Here is a 26,962-nt window from a genome sequence, read left to right as displayed (position 1 = left end):
AGTGGGGACCAAATTAATTTTAAGACATTTAATATACCTGAAGTGGTGTCATGGCTGTTTTCTTTAATTAGAAAATGTGAAGAATTTTAGATGAAGAATACATATCCTCAAGCAGATCTGTAGGTTATTTCCCTTGCACAATATGTTGCCCTGGGGATGGATGGAGCTTTAGGCACTTTTGGTTTTGATTTATCTAAATATTTGTTAGTTGCACCTTGGGCAAGGTGTGTGGAATTTGCAGCTTGATGAGGGAAGGTGGCCAAAGTAATTTGTTAATCTGGCAGTTTGCAAAAGACTTTCTCAGGATGCTCCATTTTATCATATAGCCATTAAACTACAGAAAGTGGTGTTGTGAAGGCCAGAGAAAAAACTTACAAGTAGGATGAAGCAGCAGACCGTGAAATACAAGCAATTAACATCAAGGAGAGCAAGGCCAGGACATTATGGAAGGGGTAGAGGTGGAGGTGATGCAGGAAACTAGACATTAATGCTGGTATGTCATGACAAATAAGTTGGAGTAGCCAGTACATCAGGACTGGAGGAGACTTAAGATAATTGAGAGGAAGAATAGAAACAGGGCTAGCTATTTTTATGTTTAAATATGGCTTTGAGGAACTTAGTTAAAAATCACACAACACCAGGTTATAGTCCAACAGGTTTAATTGGAAGCACACTAGTTTTCAGAGCGATGCTCCTTCATCAGGGGATCACCTGATGAAGGAGTGTCGCTCCGAAAGCTAGTGTGCTTCCAATTAAACCTGTTGGACTATAATCTGGTGTTGTGTGATTATTAACTTTGTACACCCCAGTCCAACACCGGCATCTCCAAATCTTGAGGAACTTGGTAGTGTTCTCGTACCTTTCCCAACTGGATGTTAAGCTCTTCTGTATAAATTGAGTATCAGCAGTTATGGGGTCACAATATGTATTCAGATTTGAGAGGCTAATCATTCCATATTGACTTTGTTCAGAAATAAAACAGAATAGCTGGATCATCACATTCAAAAAGCTTTTAATTCTGTAAGATTTCGTCAACTGGAGAAATGTTATCTATGTGAAATTGTTTACTTCCAAGACTGTACAACTATCACCTGTTGGGACTTTGACTTGGGGTGTGTGTTTAATGTGTATTAAGTAAAAGCTTTGAGTTAACAGCAAAATGCTATAGTGAAATATTTGTTAGGGACATTTCAAGTGGCAAAGGATTGATAACTAGTAGTTAATTTCCCTAGATATTTTGCGTCTTGTTGAAATTGAGTTGTATTTCAAATGCTAGTTTATGGTTGCATTTGGAAATCATTAATATCAGGAACAGTTAAGTTTGTAATTTATAACATTTGCTCTGACCAATGTGCAAAAAATTAAAAGCCCAGAAACAACTTTTTAGTCCAAAGTTGTTAAATTACTGTGACACATGCTTGTTTGGAAAAAGGATGTTAAGATAAGGGCTTACGAGGTCTTTAAGTGCGTATGAGAATGTTTTAACTGGAGACCATTAAATGCCCTTTTTTGTCCCAGTCCCTTTTCTCCAGTTGGCTTTTTGGTTTTGCACCCTATTTTGAATGGATAGATGTGAAGGGAGGGATTATGTTAATAAGTCTGACACTTTTTAGTGCTTTTGTCATGGTACTGACATCATTGATTTGGAACTAAATCAAGGAACAATCAGTCGGTGTGCCAGATTGGGGTATCTTGGCATTCACTTTTTGTTTTCAATCCAAATTAAACACATTTATGTTAAATTAATTATAAATGTGATGCATTTTTTCTTTATTCAAAACAATCTGGTTCCATTATTGGCATCAATGCAAACCATTGTATTTTGCCATTGCAGAATTACTTTCCTTCCAAAGAACTTCAGCAATGGCATCACTTTTTAAAATTGAATGAGAAAGCTTTATATTTTGTATAACCTTTTAAAAAGGTGAACCTTTTGGTTTCTTTTTAAGAGATGAGACCTCTCTAATGGCTTTGTTAAATGTTTAAAAATCATTGTTTATCAAATGTTCCATTTCTAAGCTCTGAGTTCAGGCTCTTGCTGTTGAATATTGAAAGTGATAATAGTTTCAGTTTTACAGTACACTTTTGGAGGAAGAAAGAAATTATAATTTGGCTGAAAATAAAAGTATAGAGAAAGAAATCGTAACCTTTAATAATGTTCTGGTTCATTGTTCATAACTTCTGTAGTCAAGGCAACCTTTGTGATTTGTGTCAAGATATACATTCACTTATCTTACATTTTTTAAACCTGCTTGATATATGATTAAATCTCTAGAGTTAGATTAATAGTGAATGGTGGATAATAAATATTTACAAGCTGCGCTGATAGCTGCTCTTCAAAAAGCGTACTTGGCAGCTAGTTATTGGCTGATCCTGCAGTGATTGTCACGAGTCTGTTTCCTTTGCCAAATAGGCAGCATGCAGCATCTAAAGACTTTTCAGTTGCTATTGCTTCTGCTTTAGCACAGGTCGTAGATTGAATTCCCTGAAGTTTCTGATGAGCTGACTTACTTGTGCATGTATTATTATTTGTGGAGCTAATGGATTATATTAGTAAAGGTCTATAATGGTATGTAATTTTGCTATTTGTGATCTTATGATTATTGTTTATAAACCAATAGAAGGTTAATCTAAAGTTTAAATTTTGCTGCATTTTGTAATGTTTGTAATAAACTGGACAACCAAGTGCACGAAAATATTTGTTAAATAACTATAAACATTAACATCAAAATAGCTTATATTTTTATTGTGGTCTTGAGCTGCATGCCGTATACTGGAGCATTTTTATAAATGAAGATTGATTTGTTCATTTATAAACTTGGCTGAGAATACATTGAGTATTGGAAGACCCCATGCTCAAAACTCTTGTATGTAATATGTTAAGTCTATATTTTTTCTTCTGTGATTAAGCACTATAATATTTAGTAATATTAAGCACTATAATATAATGCTAAAAGTTGCTAAATGTATAGGTCATCTATGCTTCAACTGAAGTTCTGAAAAATCATGTCATTTCCAGAGGACACACAGTAAGTTCACAGTCCGACCTCCTGGACAGCAAAGTGCATTTGGTGAACGTGCCTTTATCAATCTGTTCTGCAGTGAAAGGTTTAGCTTAGGATTTGTGTGCCACTTAGTGGTTATTTGAGAAAACTGCATCATGGAATGTAAACCTTTTTATAAACAGGTTGTGAAATGTTTTGGTTCAGTTTGAGATTGTATTTTTTATTAGATTATTTTTATTAATTTTATAGCATTTTATCTTTACTCCACTGTCTTGTGCGATTACAAAAAATGTTTCCTTTCAGCAATCTGTGTTCAAATGAAGCAGAAAAAAGTAACACGACTGAAGATCGTTCATTTATTTGAGAGAATGATCTCAAATAGTCTTACAGCGTAGAGATACATAACAGTTTTGTAATCAAGCCAGTTAGCTTAGATTCTAATAGGTTTCCATGACCACATCAAAATGTTTTTGATTCTTGTAATACTTAAGACTTGTAGATGCGAACTTAATGTGAAGCTTTTGACATTTCATGTAACAACACCATTGAGTATAGATTCACAATTATACACTCAATCTAGCCTTGACTGCGCATACTACAAAGTGCTTGCACTATATTTTGCAAGTACTCTGCATTTTTGTTGTTAATATTTCCAATTCAAATGGGTCTTTATTGGATTCAAAGATCCAAATTCAAAGAGTCTTATATTGAGATCCCGCTGTTGATAGGTCTTTGGCATTTTATAGAAATGCTGTAGAACAGTTTGTTCAATGCTTAGACTCAGTTCTTTATTTTTTAAATGGAATGTCAATTGCCCAGTAGGCACACATCTCTGCAATGCTAATGAATAACTTCAATGGGAGAGAGAATGTTTTCATTACTGCCTGTGAACAACATACCTTAAAAACGTCTGGGTGGATTTTAACAAAACTTGGTGTATGAGATATGATCCATGGAAGAACTGATCACTTTTGTGAAGCTAGCATTTGGAGATACAGAAAATTTGACTGTTTTTAGAGTGTTCTGTATGTGCAATTTGTCTCAGTTGCTGTGGGTGGAGTTTGTCGTAGTTGTCGGTGTAAGCAGAATTTTCAGAGCCGATTGTTGGATGTGCCTTCAGTGAGATAGTAGAGGCCTTAAATATTTCTTTAGCCCTTAAATATTTATTTAGCCTTATAGTCACAAAGTATCAACCTGGGCGAATAGCCTTAAGAAAATCATGGAGTTAAGTCTGGTGAAGGTAGGAGGTCTGCTGAGTATCTTCTTCATTTGTTATGAGTTTATGATTACTATTCAGTCCAGTTTTGAGAGAGAATCCTTGCTAAGCACATTTTCCCCCATAGGTTCATGTAAAAAGCTACAAAGGGGATGACTTTTAACTTATGATTTAAAAGTAAATCTTTTCTTAAAAGGAAAGCTATATAAGCATGAGTGTCTTTATGTTGCAAATATGGTGATTGTAAGGCGATAAGAGAGAACGTGAAATTAAGTAAAGGGCATATAATAGTTGTGCATATTTGTTCGAATATTTCATAGCCTGCAATTTTGAATAGATTGTTTAATTTCTGCATTTTACCATTTGTGCTTCAGAACTTTATGTAAATCTAGTCGGCAAGTATGGTAAGAACTGTAATAGGTTGGTAGTTAAACCAGCACCATTCATTATAAAATACAAATGAATTGCTTTTGACTGACGACTAAGCAGTAAGGACAGGTTCATCATGTAAATGATTCAGGTAATCAGATTTTTTTTAATGGAATTAAGGCAAATTTGTTCACTAGAGGATTAACATGTTACCAATTGAGCAGGTAATTGTGATTTTAATTTATGGTTTAAGTTATGGTAAATTGTATTTTGTTTTTATGACCAGACACACTACCTGTGTCTGGTCCTCACTAAACTTTATTGAGAATTGAAGCCATTTTCTTGTAAAATCTGTCATTCATTATAATTCTAATAAAGTCAATAAAAGTGGCAAAATACAAATAATTGTTAGAAAGAGAATGGGTTGGATCTTATTTATCTTAAAGGTTTACAAAAAGTCAGAAAAACTTGAGTCGTTTGATTCACTGTTTTGAATTATTGAAAAGACATTTTGAAGCTTTTCATTTTGCACTTATGACAATTGATTGACACCAAGTTAAGAGAGAAACCAACATTTATACTGAAGAGTGTTCTAATTGTTTGGCAAATGCTCTCTGATAGAGGTGTTGACTTGGAGAATGTGCTAGTTAATAAGTGACAGCTAATTGCCAGGCTTTGTTTAAATTTGCTAACCTGTGGTTTAAAATTCAGAAACTCTTACAAATTGTCCTGATGAATACAAAACAAAAACTTTGACAGTATGTCTCTTTCCAGCAATGATCGAATTCTGTACTACCAACCAACTATGTTACGAATTATGTTGAGTGACTAAATCCCCTTGTGTTACTATTAAGAATTCTAGACAAATGTTGATTCCAGCAGACCATGTTTGGGTTTATTCAAAACACTGGTGCATAGGTAGTCCCTGTGTTGCGTTACGCACTGGCCATCTTGCACGTACTGCTCCAGTAAATGAGCAGGCTAATGACTGTCGTAGTAGTTATTATAACTGAATAATTACCAATGCATGTTCGTTCATATTATTGGGATTTCTTATTTTGTTTGTATTCTTCTATATCATCTGACACTTTGCTGTCTATCAAGTAACATCCATTGAAGTTAAGAAATAATATTAAAAATCTCTCTGAAACAATTCTATAATTGTACAGGCTTCCACTTTCCATTTTAGTGTGTGCATTCTGCAGTTATTTTCACTGATATGCATTTTTAAAGCATCACAAATCTGTTTTAATTTTAACTTTCTATTCTATTTCTTCTGGTTAAGGCTCTTTCCCTTTACCTGGAGTTAAAAGTCTTGGACCATCATGATGGCCAATAAAAGAAGTGTTGATTGCATGGACTCGCTTATTTATAGTAAGATGCCACGATTGGAGAATGACCAGAATGGGTTATCAACAGGACTTTATAAACCCAGTCCCCTATCTAGTTATGCTGCTGAAAATCCCCTCAAGTACACTGGATCTTATTTAGCATATCATCTTCAAAATCGTGATGGAACAGATTCACAAGGTATCTGGAACCAGGCCCGACCATGCGTGCATCATATGGGTGGTCCAAACACCCAGTCACCACCAGGTCAAGTTTCAAGTCTCAACAATCGCTCATATCAGACAGAACATGAAACTGTATCCCGACCATTTCAGCCATCTGTGAACGCAAATGATAAACTTGACTTGGTCAAAGATTTAATGAATGTTCGATCAAAATGGGTCACTTTCGTTGAACGGCAGAAGAATTTGAGAAAAGGCCAAAATCTCCCAGCTGTGCTCTGCTCTTCTGCAGCTGGAAAACACAGTTTACATTCGTCTGCTTTATCTACAGTTGGTAACTCTGCAAATGTAGCATTCCCACAACCAGTGTATAGGAATAGTGTCTGTTGTTCAGGAGCTGGTTTCTCTTTGGAAAATTCAACAGATCATTTTTATAGAAGAGGACAGGAAACTGAATGGAGGATGCCACCTCCTGTTACTTCCAGTTGTTTAATTGTGAATAACAGTCAACTGATGCACAGTCAGCAATATGCTAATCCGCTTGCGAAAAATAATTCATTGCATAGTGGATCTGGCAATATACAGATTAGCTCTGTGGGCCGAATCACCAAAGAAACTGGGAAATCACCTGGAGTGCGTTCACCCCTATGTCGAGGATATGGAACTTACACTAGTAGTGTTCTTCAAGATCCCAGATATCCTGTGCTTTCATATGAAAACTCTAATGGAACTGTACCAGGTCATAGCGGCACATCCATACATAACATCCAAGACTTGCAGAAAGCTCCCTTACATCCATTTGGGACGACTCAAGGGCAACAGATGCAACCATCTTTGTATCGTGATAAGCCATCACCACCGAAATATCCAGTGCCAATTCAACCAAAGGTTTTGCACTCTCTGAACACTATTTCAAACCAGCAAAGTGTGGGTAGTTACTCATTGTTACATCCACATAGCTACAAAGCCCAAATGGGAAATTATCCAGTGCCAGGGGCAAGTGGGCGGATGCCTGTACCCAGTTCCCCTTATGCAAGCCAGCTTGTTTCAGAGAATCCTTATGCACAACCATCTGAATCTTTTGGGTATGCTGCTCGTCATCCTCCTCCGCCACCAGAGCAACAGAAAAGTATCTCTGCGACTGGTCCTTTGATTCATCCTGTATCACAGCCTGCAACACACTCAACTGAGTTTGAGCAACAGAGTACTCCTGGAAACAAAGTTGCTTCATCTCTCCAAGATCCAACTAATGCAAAGCATCTTTCACCAGACCTGTTGCGTTTCAGGCCTCGCATCGTTGCACAAACAAATGAACGATGCTACAATTCATTAAATACTCTTTATAATTCGGAATATACTGGTCCGCAGCAGTTGATAAGCAAACACAGTGCCTTCCACCCTGTGCTATCTGGCAAACACTTGAAGGTGCCATTTGAGAGACCTGCTGGCTCCCCAGGTGACCAAAGACCAAAGGATATTTATCTGCAAGAACATAGCCCAGGCATCCACATTTCCCCTAAAGGTGATCAAGGTAGGTTTATATTCAGTAAAGAACCTGAGATCCTGAATAATAAACCAGTAGAAGTCAGATTGGCTAGCCCACAAAAAAGCTATACTGTAAGTCCAACCAGAAAAACATCTGTGATTAATTTCTCGCCTGCTTCCTCCCCTGCTTCTAATGAAAGCAAGAGATCAACCCCACCTCCTTCCCCTCCTATGCCAGTCATAAACAATGTGTTCAGTTTGGCACCCTACAAAGCCTACCTGGAAGCCACTGGTCTGTTCTTCTCAAAATGTCCAAACTGCGAACTAGATTGTGATAAATCATGTTCATGTTCTTTGAAAAATAAAACTCAAAGCAGCAGAAGTGATAGTGCCATAGATCTTGATTCCAGTACACCTGGCCCTAAAAGACTGGCAACAGACAGTAGTCAGTTGCAACCCAAGAATGGCGAACTGAAAACAGGTGACGCTTCTGTGCGTTTAGAATCTACAAATGAAAAAGGTGCATCTGAGGATGAGCTTAGGAAAACAGTAAGCACGAAGAACTGTTTAGATGTTCAGCATCAGGAGATTAATCTTTCTCCTAAATTCAATAGGCTTGATAAGGGCCTACCTCAGCAAAGTAGTAATAGTGCAAGGTGTATGGTTCACAGTGGTGATAGAAAGCTTGGGATGAACAAAATGGAAGATGAAATGGCCTTGGACCTAAGTACTAAATCAAAAAGTCCACCTTTGAATGTTATTCAACATGCCCTGGTTTCTGGTGAGTCTGGAGAAAAATTGAAAAGTACAAATGAAATATCAAATGAAAAAGAAAATACTATAGAATCTCAGAGTACTGAAGAGAAACGTGAAAGCACATGGCCATCTGAAGAGCATGGAACGAAGGCAGTTGTTGCACCCTCTAATGAATCCAGCAATGTAAGTGACCACCTTATTATAGAAATGAATAAGTATAAAATACTGAGACCTGTCCCTCCAAAGATTGGTGAAAATAATTCAACTCTGCCATCTGAAGACATTACTAAAGCTAAAAAAATTAGTTTGATTGGATCAGTTGATCCCTCTGCCTTAATTTTGAGACCCCTGAAACCTCTGAAGCGAATATTACCTGATGTGGTTAAATCAATTATGAATTCTAATCCTGAACCTTGCAAGCTATCTTGTGAAACCAAAGTGGACTCATCTTGTAATGGCAAGTTAATGCAGAACGAGAATGACACTTATAATTATTTTGTACATCTTCATCAGTCCCTATGTGACATGATCACCCAGTCTGTGGCTGAAACCTCTGAAGAGGTTTTGTGTGCATGTTTGCGGGACATTGAAGAGAAGGAAACTCCAAAATTGAGGTCTTCAGTAAAGTCAAAAAATGGTACAAGAAGCTTTGAAGCATTGAAGATGTCGAAAGCAAAAGAAATTTGGCGCAACTATGGCCACGTCCAGCAGACCCTACAAAAATTACTTTCCTACTTGGAAAGCTATATTTATTCCAGAACGTGCCCATTTCCCCATGTAATAAGGGCTGGCACAATTTTTATTCCAATATACTTAGTGAAGGAGAAATTATTTTCCAGCCTCAAGGGAGCAACAATTGATCAAGTTTTCCAGGAGCACAAAATAGAACTAAGACCAACGACCCTTTCAGAGGAGAAGAAACTGCAGACAGAGTTACAGCTTCAAAGGTGTTCTTCCAGACTAATCAAGCTGCTTTCCTTAAAGCAGTTACCTGAAATCTATCAAGATCTGCTGGATGTTCTGTGGCATTCTTGTGTGAAAATTCGTCTTGGTGAGTATGTTTAAACTCTAATGTGTGCAAAAAAAAAGTTCTTAAGGGCCGTCTAATCTTAAGCAATGACCTTATTCTTTGTAACTTGAAGATTTTTGAAAACTCCATGTGCTAAAATAAGGGTTTTTTCACATTAATGAACAATCTATCTCTTTACATAATTATAGCCCAGCATCTTAATATCACTTCTAAACCAGCTATTAAACTTGCCTGTCATTTTTCATCACACTTCCCAAATGTCCAGTTATTTGCCTTTGTAAGAATAAACTTGTTAACTCTGCATACTGCACATTATTGCAAAGTGCACATTTCCTATTTTTTCCTGATTAAAAATACTAATATTACATCTTCTAGAATAAGTTTATTAAACCTGTCATCACTAATGATAAACTAATCTTGTTACTTTTCTTTTGGTGCAGAAATACTATAACAGCCGTCAAACAGTTAACTTGGAAACTGGAACTGACCAGCCTTCTGAAAAATATCCCATGTAGAAGTTTTCCACATAAACCCATATGTTGTAAAAGCTTGTCTTATAACTGTGGTGCAGGTTACTTTTGAACAGACAGTATTAAATTGTCCCTGTTTAAAATATTTGTTCCTACTTTAATTCCTTTTGATTTGAAAAGACTGGGCTTTCATGTTTTAAGCAAAAAACAATAATGTTAATTTTTTTTATGGATGGGAAAGAATGTATAATTGTTTACATTACAGGTTGTCTTTGAATTGGGTGACCACTTTGATGTTTACTTTTCCAAAATAAAACACGTTTGGTCATGAGTTGCAGTTTGGAAAGAAGTGCACATTTCAATGTGATGGCCTGATTAAGTTTTTAAGGACCTGAGTGTGAGTGAATACCATCCTCCAGTGATTCAATTTACTCTTTTGTTCACTGGGCAGCATTTGGGTAGAGGACATAGGAAGGAGCTAGTGCTTCTTTGGATATATAGCACATTCTATAGTGATGAAGAGACATTTCCCTACAACTGCTTTTTTTCCTTTATGCAGTATTCCAAACTGCTGGTGCTGTACCATCATTTTTGTTTTGCCCAGTAAAACAATGGCTCACTAAGTGCTACCAAAACTTTGATGGGCTAGTCCTTTGAGAGTAGAAAGTTAATGTTGTGAGTAGAGTTGTCTCTAAGAATGGTGAATGTTTCAGTTTTGTGTTACCAAGGTGAATATTATTTCTTTAAGAAAAAGTGCTACATCATTTCAAAACATTATACTTTGTAAGTTACTTTTTCAAGTTCTCAAAATGACTACAATTTGCTGACTATATAATTGCTGGGCCAAAACCCTGGAACTTCCTTCTGAAGAGCATTGTGGCTGTCTTTACACAAAAGATTGCAGTTGTTCAAGATGGCAGCTCGCCAATGGGCAGCACAGTGGCTCAGCAGTTAGCACTGCTGCCTCACAGCACCAGGGACCTGGGTTCGATTCCAACCTAGGGCAACTGTCTGTGCCGAGTTTGCGCATTCTCCCTGTGTCTGTGTAGGTTTCCTCTGGGTGCTCCGGTTTCCTCCCACAATCCAAAAATGTGCAGTTAGGTCAATTGGCTGCGCTAAATTCCCCGTAGTGTTCAGGAATATGTAGGTTAAGTGCATTCGTCAGGAGTAAACATAAGGTAGGGGGAGTGGGTCTGAGTGGATTACTCTTCAGAGGTCCTGTTTCCACACTGTAAGGATTCTATGATTCTAATGCTTTCTCCAGCACAATCAGATGAACAGTAAATGGCATCCAGATCCCATGATCGAAAATATTTTAAAAAAAAGAACATAGAAGTAGGATCAGGAGAGGATCATGCAGTATATCAAGCCTGGTCCGCCATTTGGCATGATCATAGTTAACTTTAGACTTGCCTACCAGCTCTCCGAATCGTTTTTTGATTTCCTGAGAGATCCAACATCTGCCCATCTCAACCTTGGATGTATTCAAGAAGGTTAATTTGAAATTTCCAACTCCACTTAGCTACCTGCAGGATTGTTCCTAGGATTTTGGTAGCATATATGAGCTAGCTGTCAGCATTATAGTGTATAATAGTTGTAAACTTTTTGTTTTGTTTACCTTTATTATTTATTTTCAAATTTTCTTTGTGTGCTCCCTCTCTGTCTCTGTCATGCTGACTTGTGGTTCAGTCTAAATAATGTTTGCAAGAACCAGAGTGGATTATTTAGTCACTCAAACCCTGTTCTACCATTCCATTAGATCATAGCTGATCTGTAATTTTAATGACTATACTCACTTTTGCCTCATATCTGCTTAATATCTTCAGCTAGCAGAAAGCTGTCAATCCCTCTGTTGATTTTCAGCTGGAGTTATCGAATGCTATTTGTGTGAGTTCTAAACCTGTACTAATTTCACTTCTGGAATATCTAGCTCTTAATTTTTTTTAAAAGATTCCCTTCACAGTTCTATACTTCCTAACCAATGGAAATAGTCCTCGCTTGCTATCTTGTTTCATTTAATATTTTGACCATCATAATCTTACAAACTCAACAGTAGTACATCCATGATCACTCCTCTTTGCTGAATTCTTAGGATTCAGGTATCCATCTGATCAATTGCCTTCTGGATGACTGTATCAGATGCCTTCCAGAACTGTATACAAAAACATTGCTTCTCTAGTAACCTATTTAAACAATTCAGTCAGACTTGTCAAATGTGATCTACCTTTTTAAAAAATCGGGACTCTTTTGATCAACTAAAAGTTAAGATATTGAGTAATCCTGTTGTTAGTTTTGACTCTGGTGATTTCCAGATGACTGACATTAGGTTAACTGAGCAGTGATACCTTGGTTTCCTTTTGTCACGTATCTTAAATATGATGTCATAGGCAATTTTGCAATCCGAATGAACAGTTATTGAATTGAGAGAACTTCGTAAACTATAATATTTCAGTGTTCTCACCTATTTCCTTTAATAGCCCAGGATTGATGTTAAAGTACCTATTCGAGACAGCTCAGGGAATCCCTAATGGACTGGACCTGTAAGCCTCTCTCTTGGTTCGTCCTGGAGATCATACTCTGTAGTAGTCTGGAATATAAAACTCTTACAGACAGTTTAGTTTAAATTATTACCTTTATTTGCCAATGGCCCCAGCGTTACAATATAACACAGATACCTACAAGCCAGGCTTGAGCTAAGGTTTTAAAACCATTAGCAGAGTAGCAGCGCCAGCTCCTATCCCTAAGAGTGCTCCCTTTATTGCTGCAAACAAGCTGTCTTGAGACAGAAATTTGTACTGAGATTTCAAAAGCGCCACATGTTCTTAATCAGGTAAGCAGTAATAAAGTGGCAAATGTTTGTAGAGGAAGAGAAATCGGTCTGAGCATGCTTGACTAATTAAGCTACATTCTGGATCAGTGGTGCTGGAAGAGCACAGCAATTCAGGCAGCATCCAACGAGCAGCGAAATCGACATTTCGAACAAAAACCCTTCATCAGGAATAAAGCTACATGCACATCAGAGTGATCAAGCCAGGCCAAAAGTCCAATTGCCTTGGCTAGATAAGCTTCCCTTTTAACAGTACATCATAACGAGGGACTAGTCTAAACTATGTGGAAAAGGTCATGAAGTAACCTCGCTCAGCTAAAGTACCTAGTACCATTGTCCTACAGCATGGCTTTTTTTAAAATCACCTTAGATTACCAAAATGCAAATTATATTCATAACATTCCTGAATCTCGAGCTCCAGTGAACAACACACAAACATTCAATCCATGACAATCAAGTGTACGCTCAAATCAGGCCACAAAGAGTTCACCTTTCCATCAGTTTCTATCCTGTCTCTCGCTGTCACGTATGAACATTTTCCAACTTTCTTACTATCTCAGTTTCAGCCTTTGTTTTCCTAGCTTTTTAAGGGTAATGAGGCATTCACATTCCAGAACAGTCAAGATTAGGGAGCTGAGCTCATAAATCCAAATCGGTTCAGTGTGATATACATGAAAATGTATTAGGATTGTTCTATTATGTGCACATTCTACTCAGCTTAATTAAATTAAAAGTTATTTTCCTATTGAGTATGAGTTTTGTTCAGAGTCTTCAATATAAACCAGAAATTGTTATCCAACATCCAACTGTAAAATATGCACAGCTTCCACTAGTTTCTTCATTAGTGCCTCACCCTTACATGAACATTTGATGATTCTCAAATGTTAATTTGGCTATCTGACATGTTGACCTGTTCTTCAACTATAGATACTGATGCAAAATAATTAATCAATATACCCACCATTTTCTTTGACAAATATCAACTTTCAAGCAACTCACATCGCTGCTGACATCCCTTCAGTTTTTATATTTGCACAGTTACGTTTTTGTTATCTATTACAAAGCTTCAAAGTTTTATTTTTAGCTTCCAGCTGTTTTTGTATCCTTTCTACTTGCCAGGATTGGTACTTTCTTGTGTATCTTTTTCCTGCTTTTACACTTGGGTTCTTGTTGTTTGTTGCCTCATTTAGCCATGTTTTTTATTGCTAGGTAGTGCTGTTGTTCCTTGTGGTATAAGCTGGATCTGTATCTATAATATTTTTGAACATTTCCTACTGACCAGTTTTATCCATTAGTTCATTGTGATTATTGTCTGCTTCAGTGTAGTGATTCAGCTTAGTTAATCCAGAATCTCATCCCTGATTTGTGGATCCCCTCTTTGGAATTCTCTGTTGGATTACGATTGCTATTAGGTAGATGTTCATGCATGGTTAGGTTGTTCATTAGTCGATTCAAAATTGAATCGCTGACTGTTAGTACTGAGATGGATTGTTGCAGAAAACCATTCTAGATATACTCAAGAAATTCACAGCTTTTCTTATGTGTAGTAGCCTGTGTCCCAATCTTTATATAAAAGAGAAAATTCTCCATTAAAACCACCTAGCTGGTTAATATTTGCAGTTATACAATTTACCACTTTGCCACTCCCAAAGCTGTACACTCACTCCATTCGTACGTCCTTTCTCTACAGTAAAATAACTCACTGCCTGCTTACTTTTGATTATGTTCACTTATTATTTAGTAGGACGGCACAATGGTTAGCACTGCTGCCTCACAGCGCTAGAGACCTGGGTTCAATTCCTGCCTCAGGCAACTGACTGTGTGGAGTTTGCATATTCTCCCCATGTCTATGTGGGTTTCCTCCCAGAGTCCAAAAATGTGCAGGTTAGGTGAATTGGCCATGCTAAAATGCCCGTAGTGTTAGGTGAAGGGTAAATGTAGGGGAATGGGTCTGGATGGGTTGCTGTTCAGGGTCAGTGTGGACTTGTTGGGCCGAATGGCCTGTTCCCACACTGTAAGTAATCTTAAAAAAAAATCTTTAAAAAAGTCATTTTTTGCTAATCCTTCTGGGTCTTTTAAAACTTGGTGCATGTAGACTTCAAGTCCCGATTATCTTAGTCATGTTGCAATAAAGACTGTCGTACTATGCCTTTCTTTTCAACGGTATAAAGAAGCTTAGTTGTGCTGCTATTCAGATTTAATATTCATGCCATATTTCTTAATCACATTCCACCTCAGCATACCTAAAGCTCAATTTCATGACTGTTCCTCTACTGTTACTGAACTATATTATCTTTTTACATCAGAACCTCTCTACCCTGTACCCCATTCCACTTATTACCTTAAAGTCCATGTGAGGCACTTGCTTTCCATCTGGCTCAATAGTGCAGTTCCTTCTGGTGTCACCTTCCATTGAAACAGAACTACATAATTCCTTTAGCTATCTGCTCAATCTTATCCATTTGCCAATTTATAGGTGTCTCAGTAATATTTCAGATTATTAATTCTTGAGGTGCTATTAATTGTCAGCCTTTGGGACTTCAAATGCCTGTAGTGTCAACAGCATCTGAGAGAAAAATGACAAGTTTGACAGAATTATAAGAATTGAAAGAAAATAATGCACCAGAAAGTCACTTTAGAATTCTTAACTTATTTGTAAAATCCTAACCAACTGACTTGGACTAATGGCAAAGAGTTGCAGAATATTGAGATGTGAGCATTTACACTTTTGTTTTGCACACCATGGTGATAGCTGTCTTGATCTGGGCTTCTGAGGTAGCATTTTGACAGCTCCTTTTGGCAATCTCCAGCAGCTTGATTTTTACTTAGTTTACTCCATTCATCCCTCATTTACTGCAGTTTGTGAATTTCAAATTCCTGTAAATAATGAGAACTATCTCCATAACATTTTAGAGTTTCCAATACTTCATGTTTTGAAGAGTTCCCTCAGCCATTTTTCTCTGAAATGTGAGTTTTATTCTGGGCCACATTTATCATGTCATATCACTCAGATATGTGCCATCCTCCCTCCCCTCACTTGTCTTGATTGAACTGTAAATTGCCAGCCCTGTTACTGGCTTAGTCTAAGAGTGTCAAGATTTCCATCAGAGGCTATCTTTGTTTACAGATTCTATGTTGTTCTTTGAATGTGGCATGTCTATCTGTCTTTCCCACTGCTCCCAGTTAATTTCTTCCTCTAGGCTTGACATTCAATCCAATGCTCTAATCCCTAGTTAGCTTCTGTTCAGTTTGTTTCTTGATGCCATTCAAGGGTAATTTTATGCCCTGGGCCTGTTTCTTTAAAAAAAATTGGATTGGAACTAGCAAGTCACTTCATACAAGATGCATTACATAGTTCTTACAGACTCATTCTTTATCGAGTGTTGGATGTATTTGATGCCCAGAAATTACTGATTAGGCTGGACTACTATCTCCTACATCACCAATCTTACCCACTGCTAGTGACCATTTATTCTGCTTTACGTTTTGCTGTATTCTTCATTCATCTCTCAACGTTATACAATGTAATTATGCCCTTATTACTTTATAGTTGCTGTCAATGTGAAATAGGAGCTGGTGTTTTGTCTCTGTCAATGTGGTTTATATGGCTTCTAGTTTACCTTCCTCTTTTTGAAGACAGTGACTGTTAATAGGAAAATTCTGTAGCTGTCTGTGGTAGTTCAACATCTTGGCTATATGGCAGTCACTCAAGTGCCCATCTTAGATTCTAGATGGGCTTTGGGGACAAAGATTGGATCATTGCCAAGACTTATTTAGCCCTCATCCAATATCCGTACGTTTACTTTGCAGAGAGACATTGGGCAACAACCAGGAGCAGAAACCTGCCAGGCCTGCAGCTTGAGGCTGACAATGCTGCTGTCCTAGCTGAGATCGGAAAACTGAGTTCAGACCAGAAATTGAATCTAGGATCATCTTGATCTATTTAGGTCTATCGAGCTGTCCAGTGAGTCATTAAGGAGCAATGAACATTTATTAAAACCTTCAGAGGAAGGTGCTTACACCTATTCTTCCATCTGTACTCTTTATAGCTAACTTTTGCAGCTGTATTTTGTACAACACAACATTGCCAACAGGAAATTCTAATATACTGTAGATTCCTGGGTAGGGGTTATTTGTTTAAGCCATTTGTCTTTTAAAGCTGGATTATTATCTCATTTGGGAGTTCCTACCTTGCCCTGGAGGTTCAGTAAATTACATTGCTTTATGACCAGCTAACATTTATCTGATGGCTCTGACTTAAGCAGTGTATTGCTTTTCTAGGCAAGGTAAAAGTCACCTTTAACTATTCCTGCCAGGCCCAGTGTCAGCAGCAGTAGGTCAGACATCCGTTTTACAACCCTCCTAATTTACCTAGTCAATGGAAAAGGTAAAACTGGCAGCTGACCTAATGTTGTCAACTTCCTGGCTGGTAGAAATTGATTAAATAAACCGTTGGTTTTGGTGTTGTAACTGCTTCACATCCTATTCTTTTCAGTCCTGATTTTACGTTGGAACACAGTTTCCATGATTGGGCACTTCCAACGAAATAATATTGACACATAATTTCTCATGTCTGCATGGCAATCTTCCTTCAGTTTTGGAATCAAAGTGAGCTGCATTTGTGACCAACATTAAAATATGTAACCTTGAAGTATCTGCAAAAATGGTCAGACTAAGTTACTAATTATTGCATAATAAAAACCAAAAGAACTGCAGATGCTGTAAATCAGAAACTGAAAAGCTCAGCAGGTTTGGCAGCATCTGTAGAGAGAAACCAGAGTTAATGTTTTGGATCGAGTGATCCTTCCTCAGAATCTTCACTTGACCCGAAATATTAATTCTGATTTCTGCCCACAGATGCTGCCAGACCTGAGTTTTTCCAGCAAGTTCTGATCTTGTTACTAATTATTGCACGTACTTTGACCTCAGTACCCAAGTAAATATGCAGTGTGGCAAATTAATCTAGGCTCTCAACTTTTAAATTCCCATTCCACTAAAGTGCCACACTTCACAAGAGATGATATATCAAGGAGCATTGACTTGTGTAATTCAAAGAATGAGACTATTCTTATAGCAAATTTCTTATCTTCTGCAAACATTGTTCTAAACTGGGAGCTTGGTCTTGGATTGTTTACATTTATAATGGTTTAATGTCAAACTCTCATCCTGCTATTTGGATTATCAGGTTGAGGTTTTGACATCCTAGTCACAAATTGGGTGCATTTGTTTCTCTTTTCAAAAATTGCTCTATGGGGATAATAAAAGGTTGTATGTACTCACCTTTCCTTTGCATGAAGCAAATGTCATTAATTGGGGCTGGCACGCTGAGTTTGAAATCTGCTTTTACACCTTGCAGTGATGAGTATATGATGCAAACTTTGGAGAATCCTAGAACCTTTTGTCAAGATTTGAGGATATCTGTCTTAATCTTTTATTACATCTTTGCATACAAGCCTGAATCTAAATTCAGTTTGGAATTTGCTAGGTTTTTATGTCCCTCAAATTGAAAGCCAGATATTGAGATTATTACTGCCAGGTAAAGAAATCAGATTTTGTCAAACACAGCTGTCATATTGGTTATAGGCCAGCAATTTGATACTTAAAAATATTTTATACTTAGAAAACAATATTGAAGCAACCTAGTTGGAATATTAGACTTAAATCTTACATTCATAGTTAAAGATCACTATAAATAAATTTATTTTTTGCAGATCTACCTTCACATGTTGGTCTAGATGCTCCAGTGCAGGTATCTGTTAACCAGTGTTTTGAATCCTGTAGCACTTTTTTGTTTTCTTTCTTAAACATTTCATTGTGTATTTGCAATATTAACAGGGCAATTTTCTTTGCTTTTAACCAAGGTGAACAAAGTGATGAAAACATGAAGGAAGCAACTCTGAATCCAGCTGATAAGAATGCTAATGAAAATCATTGCGCAGAGCCTAGTTCTGTAGACATCAGAAACGAAACAGTAGCAAACACTGCCTGCTCAATAGGGAAGCCTGACAATGGAATCGCAACAGCCAGACATAATGCAAACCCTAAGAAAAGACGGAGGAAGATCAGAGCTACAACATCGTCCATAAACTGTAACTCTAAATGTACTGATTCAAGCAATAGTTCACAATCTATACAGACAATAAAGCCAAAATCTGTACACCATTTAGAAAAGAAATCCTGCACACAGATTGATCAAGATGCTGGTACAGCACGGTCAAGCAAAGTGTCCCAGTCAGAACCTAGAAATTTACAGAAAAGAAGAGGAGTTTACAATGAAAAGGCTCTCATGAAAGGCAACTTTGAAAGGAAGGGCACTACTTTGGTGGTTCGACTAAATCGGGTGACTGTTAATGAGGACAATAAAGGGACAAACGTTTCCTGCAGTAGAAAGATCAAAAAATCTCAAATGCCAATAAATAAAAAGAATAATGGAGCACTGAGGCCAACTAGAAGCACATCTAAAGTTCTGCATCTTCGCGGCTCAATTGTGCGGTTAAAGTTTCAGAAACCGAGGCAAACTGCTCTGCATAGAAATTTAGTGCTGAAGTCGATTGTTGCTGCGAGAAAGCCTATATTAACACGTACTTCTCAACGACTGGATCAGAAAATAACTAAACCCCTTTCTTGTAGAAAACGCCAAGGCAAGAAATACCCAAATTTAGTGGGAAAACGTATACGACATCTGTATGAGGAAAAGGATAAATCAGAATCCTGGTATAAAGGTGTAGTGGTTCGAGTGCATGAAAAGCACCAGAATCCTTTACAAACTGTGTACGAGGTTAAATATGACACTGAACCTGACTGGCAGTACTACCTTGAACTCTTGCAGGATTATGAAAAAGGGTGGCTAAGAGTTGATGACTGACTTGTAAAATTAAGCACTGTGCTACCTTCTTTGTTTCCATATCTCTAATGGTAATTACACAGGCTAAAGTAAAATAGAATTGTATATGCCATCCAGGAAAGTAATTCATCAGGTCTTCATTATTTTGTTTATTTAGCAGGGCAATAAAAGATTGCAGCAGTTCCCACATTCTCCTTAAGATTTAAGTGCAGGGTCCTTCAAAATTACAGTGCAAAATATTAGAGACCAATTTGTGTGAGGATTTTTGCATTGCAGCACGGCCAAGAGGTAGCATTGTCAGTTCACATTACAAAGCTAGAAAATATTTTGAATACTATGATGTCAATAACTTCTAAAAATGCTGGAATGGAATTCAATGCAAATGTTTCCCTAGTCAAGTTAACTAAAGATAAAAGGTCTCTATGTCCCAAACTATTTCATTCAACAAAAATCAGTGATGTTCCACTCATCCTACAGTAATTTCTGAGCTAAGTATCAATTTTTTTTAGGCGAAATTGTTTTGCACTGTTCTCTCCATTTTCTGTTCTTGTGCTGATTCCTTTGTCCACGTATGCTAGCAGCTGTCAGTCTTTGGCTCTGCTGCGATTCTTCATGTGTCAGCCAGAAGCAAGAGTTGATGTGATGTTTGGCATGGAGCGCCTTACAACCGTATCCAATTCCATTGCTGCTGGGTGCCTTTACAAGCATTTCTTAAGTGAAATTGTTGGAAAACCTTTGAAAGCTGTAAGCCTGGATCATCTTTTGTTCTATTCCCTAGCCAATGCTAGAGGTCGTTTGGGGACCTGTCAACCACATCCCCAATGAGAATGAGCTAACTCAGGACTAACTTGGACTATGATTTATAATTAACAGATGGTGCATAATACAAACTGGCAATCGTTGTGTATGTGTTTTTACAATGTCTATTCTTGTATGATAGCCATTCAAATTCAGTTCAGCAATTTGAATATGCAAGTTGGATTTAGATATAAAGTTAGTGTAGAACTTTCAATACTACCAGCACAATTGTTAACTGCTTCCCTCCCTCCTACCTGTGTACTGTCCGCTTTCATCTCCTAAGTGAGAACCTGGGTGTGAGCAGAAGCAGTTCCATGCAGAACCAGTGCTGCTTGTTGGTCCTCTGTTATTGAAGTATTTATCAAAGATGGGTGACCAGCACTATATAGGAGGCCTTTTTTGATTCAACGTTTAATCAAGTTTAAACCATTTTTTTTGTGGGGCAGTGATTCCACAAACAATTAGCAGTAAGTATTTTTAAATTCTGTCCTCTGCCCAAAGAAACCTTTGTGTTCATGATGAGTTTGACAAGTATGTTTATCTAAATTGTTACTGATGTACAGACTTAAGAAATTGGGGCATTGATAGCACAAATTGCATTAAGTAGTGTAGCTACACTGTAGTGTTTTTGTATGGACTTTTTGTAATAAGAAAATTAGCTAATTAAGTTAAAGTTGTTACATTTTCATGTTTCATCTGTTGATATTGAAATACTACATGAAATTGGGAGGTGAAAGAAACAGTGTTGCTAACTCCTTTCTGTGTATACTTTTGTATAAAGATTTCAAACCAGTTCAACGTTTTCTTGATTCTTTTGTGGTGTGAATTTATCTCTTATCTCTCACTTTGTTCCTGTTATGGTTCGATGCACTTCAGCTCTTGTAGAGGCTTACTTGATGCAAGGTTCATCTCCTCGGAGCCAAAGGCATTGCAAAGACTTGTTTAGCTGGTTAGAGAAATAAGTGGAGTTCTGCATGCAGTTTTACAAGATCTGCATTAATGATTGCAGCATTCTGTATTCTATAATAAGACAGTGTTAAAGAAAGTTTATCACTGCTAGTTGCTGAAGGACCTCTTTTATGTGCCTCACTGCCTTTTTCTGTCATAGGAAATGGTAGCAGCAAATCTGTGAACAAAGTCTCCGTAATCAAATGATAGTGAGAGTTTAAGTCAGTATATCAGGAAAACACTCTTTTTGCATCTCAAGTGCTTTAATTCTACTTGTGGGCTCAAAAGGAGCCTTTATTAACAACTCAACTGGAAGATGACCCCTTTGTCAATGCAGTCTTTTACAACTTGTTCATTTTTCAAGGTTTAAACCTGTGATTGGACATGAGAATGATACTACTGAGAATGGAAGTCACCTCACCTGGTTAGGATAAAAGAAAAAGAGCAACTGGAATCTTAAACTTCTAATAAATATTGACTTAAGTTTGTGATTTCTCTCTTAACTCTGACAAATTCTTCCATTCACAAAGTCTTCTACCTACTTTCATGAGTATTGCCAACATTTGAAGTCCCAAAATGAAGTCCGCAGTGGTGTGGGCCATGCCGTTCTTGCAAAAGCATCAAAACTTGCCTCCCAGCTGCAACTGTTTTTGAACACACTAATGTTTACTCACTGGCACCTTTATCTGACTTTGTTGCTTCCTGGGTGTGCCTGAGCTGCTGCTTCTTCTAGAATGACATGGTGTTCTGGTGGGAGTTGTGAATTAGGATGTTTTCAAATGATGGGTGTGGCTGACTTCTTCCTCCAAGACGACACCCTTTGGAATGATCACATACAGGCGAGTTTATGAAGCCAAGTAAGCATTACTGAGTAAACAGCGCAAAGAGCATATACGATGAGACTTGCTGCCAGCTTTACCTTCAACCTTGCCGTTTACCAGAGCCTGTCAAACATCTATGGTCTTTTCCTGTGTTATAATTGTCCTGCAGGTGGCTTCCTGCAAACTTGCCTGTAGAACATGATCAGTATGAATGCTTGCACCGTAAAACATTTCCCATGCTGATGAGCAGAGTTGATACATTGTAACTTGAAAGGCAGCAGCGGTGAAGAATAGCAAGAGCCTTTGTAACCACCTGAGAGTTGGTGGCATAGATACTATGACATATACTTGTTTTCCTTGAGAAAATCATGCAAAATGACATTGTTATACCCATGTGCTGAAAGAAAGTGAATACAGAAGTGGATGAAGACTGAAGAGTTGACAAGTGTCTTGATGTTCCTTGGTTAACTTATATGGGAACACATGGGAATAGCCTGCAAGTTTGCTCTCAAGTGTTTCCTAGTTTCTCTTCAGATTGCATAAATCCTTCCCTCCAAGCCACTCGCTATCTTGGAACTGTTGCTAATGTAAATTCCTGAGATGCCTAACAGCACTCTCAAGGAGCCCACGCACACTGCAACAATTCAAGGAGATAGTTCATCACCTACCACCTCTAAGTCAAGTTGGAGTGCGTAACAAATTCTGGCCTAGCACCATCCTGTGAATAAATAGGTTGCTCTTCAATGTTCAATAATTCTAGCCTTTCTGTAAATGGAACTTTTACAGATACAAGTGGGACTCCTCTTAACTTCTTATTGCTACAAAACTAGTTATTGTTCTGTGGAAAGGGGAAACACCCTTTCCATGTCAACTTTGTCGAAGCCAATCAGGGTCTTAATATATTTCAATCAAGGTATATCTCACTTTCTAAACCCTAGTGAAAACAAGCCCAGCTGTCCAATCTTTCCTCAGTTATGTAATATTCACTCATTCACTTTGTGTCGCAAGCTGGGCCAGCATTTGTTCTTCACCCCTGCTTCCCTTGAGAAGATGGTAGTGACCTGTTTCTTGAACCACTGCAGTCCATGAGCTGTAGGTATACCCACGATGCTGTTAGGGAGGGAATGCCAGTATTTTGACCCAGCAACAGTGATATACTTCCAAGTCAGAATGTTGAATGGCTTGGAAGGGAACTTGCAGGTGGTAGTTTTCCTGTATATCTGTTGTCCTTGTCCTTCTAGATGGTAGTGGCAGTTGGTTTTGAAGGAGCCTTTAGTGAATTTCTGCAGTGTATGTTGTAGATTGTACAGACTGCTTCTGCTACTGAGTGGCAGCGGTGGAGGGAGTGGACATTTGAGGATGTGTCAATACAGTATTTTATACACATTCCAGGTTTCAATTTACTAAACTTTCTGAGCTTCTTTCATTGCATTTATTTCCTTTTGTGATGTACTGCCCACCATATAGGAGATACGGTCTCATCAATACCCAATATAACTGAAGCATAACATACTTTAATGTTAAATTCTTCTTGTATGAAACATAAATCAGTGGCCTCCAAAGTCTTGTTTACATGCTATGCCTCCATACTACCTTCTCACAACTCAACCTGTAGAACGTCAAAATCTGTCTCCACTTTGGAATTCTGAAGTTATTCTCCATGTGAGTAATTCTCTGCTTTCTCATTCATCCTGCCACGATTCAATGACAACTGCTACATCTATCTCAGCACACCTTTGACAGTAAGTCACCAGTCACAAATCTGTTATCAGAACAAGTCCATTACAATTGAGGCATGGTTGAAAGGCTAATGCATGTCCAAAAACCTCTACATATGACTGCAGCAAAGAAATATTAAGATCAAATTCCCTCATTCAACTGATTGTACTATTCAATATCATCATAAGAAATATCCTGTTTTTTAAAATCCTCACATCGGCAGAGGCAGGGAAAACCTGAATTTTGTGCAAAGCTGAAGAGTTACATTCAAACCAGTTTAAAAAAGGTGAAACTAAACTGCTGGAAGGCTTCTTATTCTAACCTATTGATATTTAGACCCATTGATCCTTGTGAAACCCACTTCATATTTGACCACTGTCTCATCGCCAAAGCTCTTGAGCAGATTGATGTCTCACAGTCTTCTCTGTAAACCCATAACTTTATTTTAGAATTCTTACAATTAAATTATCTTTGAGGCTGAAATCTCTCCAAATTCAGCATATAGGTTGGGCTGATCACTAAAGACCTGTAAGAACAGAGTTTGGAGTGGAGTAGTCAAAATAAGGAATGACTGCCCTAATAATTTGGTTAGGTAAACGGAAGATGTTCTTTCCATTCCGTGCAGATAAAATGCAAATCTAGCAAAAGGACTTGCATATTAATCAGGTTATTGCAATGGTAGGTAAAGTTACTGCAAAGTGTTTGAAACAACCCAAAAAATATCCATAATATGGATGTCTGAGGTAGTCCAAACCATCTTTTATAGTATAGTTAACTCGAGTAGCAATTTGTATATCATGCACATTTTGAAACATGGTGTTCCAATGTATGAAATTAAGTTTGTCTTTAATACATCATTGACAGTATGATAACATACAACAGGAACATTACCAAAAGGACTAAATTTTCTTTATCCAGATTGCCTCAAAGTAATGGTGATCACCTTTGGTGTTGAACTTTATGGTGACTAAAAGTCTAATGTTTCTTAGACTACAGAACAGTTGCATTGATCAAATTTAAGAGAGCAAATTACATTGTTCCTTTCAGAATTGTTAGGTATTCAAGTTCTTCTGTTGTGATGTTCGGACTTGCTTCAGTGACCTCCAGCAAGGTGCTTCTTGATGGAAGTGTCTGTAACTCTTTCAACACCCATAGCATTGCTCCCAAAGTCCAGCTGAAAGGATATGTACAGTGAAATGTAAATGGAGCATAAACAATATTTGTTAGCATGAGTCATCAGACAAATGAGTGAAATCGTATTTAAGAACATGACCCCTGGGCTTGATACAAGCTGAAATAAAACAGCAAGACATTTGGACATTCAAAAGGCCTGCCAACAATTTGTTTAATTTGTTTTCAGGATATTTGGCAGTAAGTCCGCCTCTTGACTCCCTGAAATCTGTCCATCGTCTACAAGGCACAAGTCAGGAGTATGATGGAATATATCCCAATTTCCTGGATGAATACAGCTCTAATAACATTTGAGAAGCTTGGTACCATTTAGTACAAAGCAGCCTGCTTGTTTGGCATCTTGCACCACCTTCAATATTTCACATCCTTCACTATTGATGCTCAGTAGCAGCAGCTGTGTACCAGCTACAAGATGCACTGGAGCAACTCACTAAAGTTGGTCTGAAAACACCTTCCATACTGACAGCCTCTACCATCTATAAGGACATGTACAGCAAAAATAGGGGGCCACCACCTTCTGCAAGTTTCTTTCCAAGTCATATACCATCCAGATTTGGAATTGCCATTCTTTCACTGTTGCTGGGTCAAATCCTGGAATCCATCCCTCTCTAACAATACTGTAGGTGTTCCTTTACATTAAGCACTGCAGTAGTTCATGAAGACTATATGATGTAGAAGCCGAAGTAGGCCATTCAGCCCTTCAAGACTACTGTTGTTTAATGAGACCATGGCTAATCTAATGATCCTCAACTCCACTCTCTGGCCTTTTCCCCAGAAACCTTGATTCCTTTACTGATTAAAAATCTGTCTATCTTGGCCTTGAATATACTTAATAAGCCAGCAACTACAACTCTGTAGTAAAGAATTTCACATTTTAAGAGAAGAAATTCCTCCTCATCTCTATCTTTAAAGGGTAACCCTTTATTCTGAGTTTGTGGTCCTAGAGTCTCCCACAAGAGTAAAAATCTACTTTCTACATCTACTTTGTCACATCCCCTACGAAACTTATATATTTAAATAAGATTACTCCTCATTCTTCTCAACTCCAATAAGTACAGCCACAACCTACTCAACCTCTCCTCATAAGACAATCCCTCTCTGCCTGTAATCAGCCTCGTCAACCATTTCTGAGATGCATCCAATGCTTGTTATCTTTCCTTTAATAACGGCCACAAAACTGTTCACAGTATTCCAGCTGTGACCTGATTATGCCTTGTACAGTTTTAGCGAACCCTCCTTCCTTTTAAACTCCATTCCCTTTGAAATAAAGGCCAACATTCCAATTGTTGAAGTTGTATGATAGATTTTTGGGAGACTTATGCATGAGGACTCTAAAACCCTTCAGTACTATAGTTTTCTGCAATCTTTCTTCATGTACCCACTCTATTTTTCCTGCCAAAGTATATAACCTCTCATTTTCCCATATTATAACACAAGAATGCAGCTCTCTACCACCGTATCCAGGGCAGCTGGGATAGATAATACATGTTGGCAGAGCTAGCAATAAACACATTCCCTTGTATGAATAATAAAGAAACATTTTGCAATGAAGTGACTTACTTTTCAAGGACACTTATAGTCAACCATGTAACTAAACTGAATCAGTGCTATTCCCTGAAGAACATAAGTTAACCAGTTAGGGTTTTGTTTTGTTTTGTAATGGCAGTTCAACAATACCTTGTTCACTCATTTCCCTATGTTCATAGACAGACAGATCATTGAATTCAATTCCACATCTTGAGATTTTTAATTTGTGATTTCTGAAATCTTAACCCAATATTATCACCTCCATAATGGTACCATACAAACTTCTACCAAATGCCAGAAAAGGATTTATTAATATGTTTGCCTGTCTGTTGAGCCTTTCTTGAGCATGAAAGAAACGACTCCAAAAATTGACATAGAGTCATAGAGATGTACAGCATGGAAACAGACCCTTCGGTCCAACTCATCAATGCAGACCAGATATCCC

General features: G+C 37.7%; 1 protein-coding gene across 9 annotated transcripts in view; it reads left to right on the top strand.

The window, feature by feature from the left end:
* Positions 1-21,104, top strand: part of c40h15orf39 (chromosome 40 C15orf39 homolog) — a 90,918-nt gene extending 69,814 nt beyond the window's left edge. For 4 of the 9 annotated variants that reach the window (XM_043680626.1, XM_043680622.1, XM_043680625.1 and 1 more), the window contains 2 exons: positions 5,876-9,393; positions 18,531-21,104. In XM_043680626.1, the coding sequence (XP_043536561.1) occupies positions 5,916-9,393; positions 18,531-19,534 (4,482 nt within the window). In that variant the 5' untranslated portion in view covers positions 5,876-5,915 and the 3' untranslated portion in view covers positions 19,535-21,104. Of the gene's footprint in view, positions 1-2,453; positions 2,570-5,875; positions 9,394-16,479; positions 16,682-18,380; positions 18,428-18,530 lie in introns of those variants that run through there. The other 5 variants (XR_006309837.1, XR_006309838.1, XM_043680629.1 and 2 more) reach the window with 5 other exon arrangements.
* Positions 21,105-26,962: the final 5,858 nt, after the last annotated feature.

The sequence above is a fragment of the Chiloscyllium plagiosum genome, chromosome 40, assembly GCF_004010195.1.
Source record: "Chiloscyllium plagiosum isolate BGI_BamShark_2017 chromosome 40, ASM401019v2, whole genome shotgun sequence".
Lineage (NCBI taxonomy): Eukaryota > Metazoa > Chordata > Chondrichthyes > Orectolobiformes > Hemiscylliidae > Chiloscyllium > Chiloscyllium plagiosum.
This window is presented reverse-complemented; position numbering and strand designations above follow the sequence as displayed.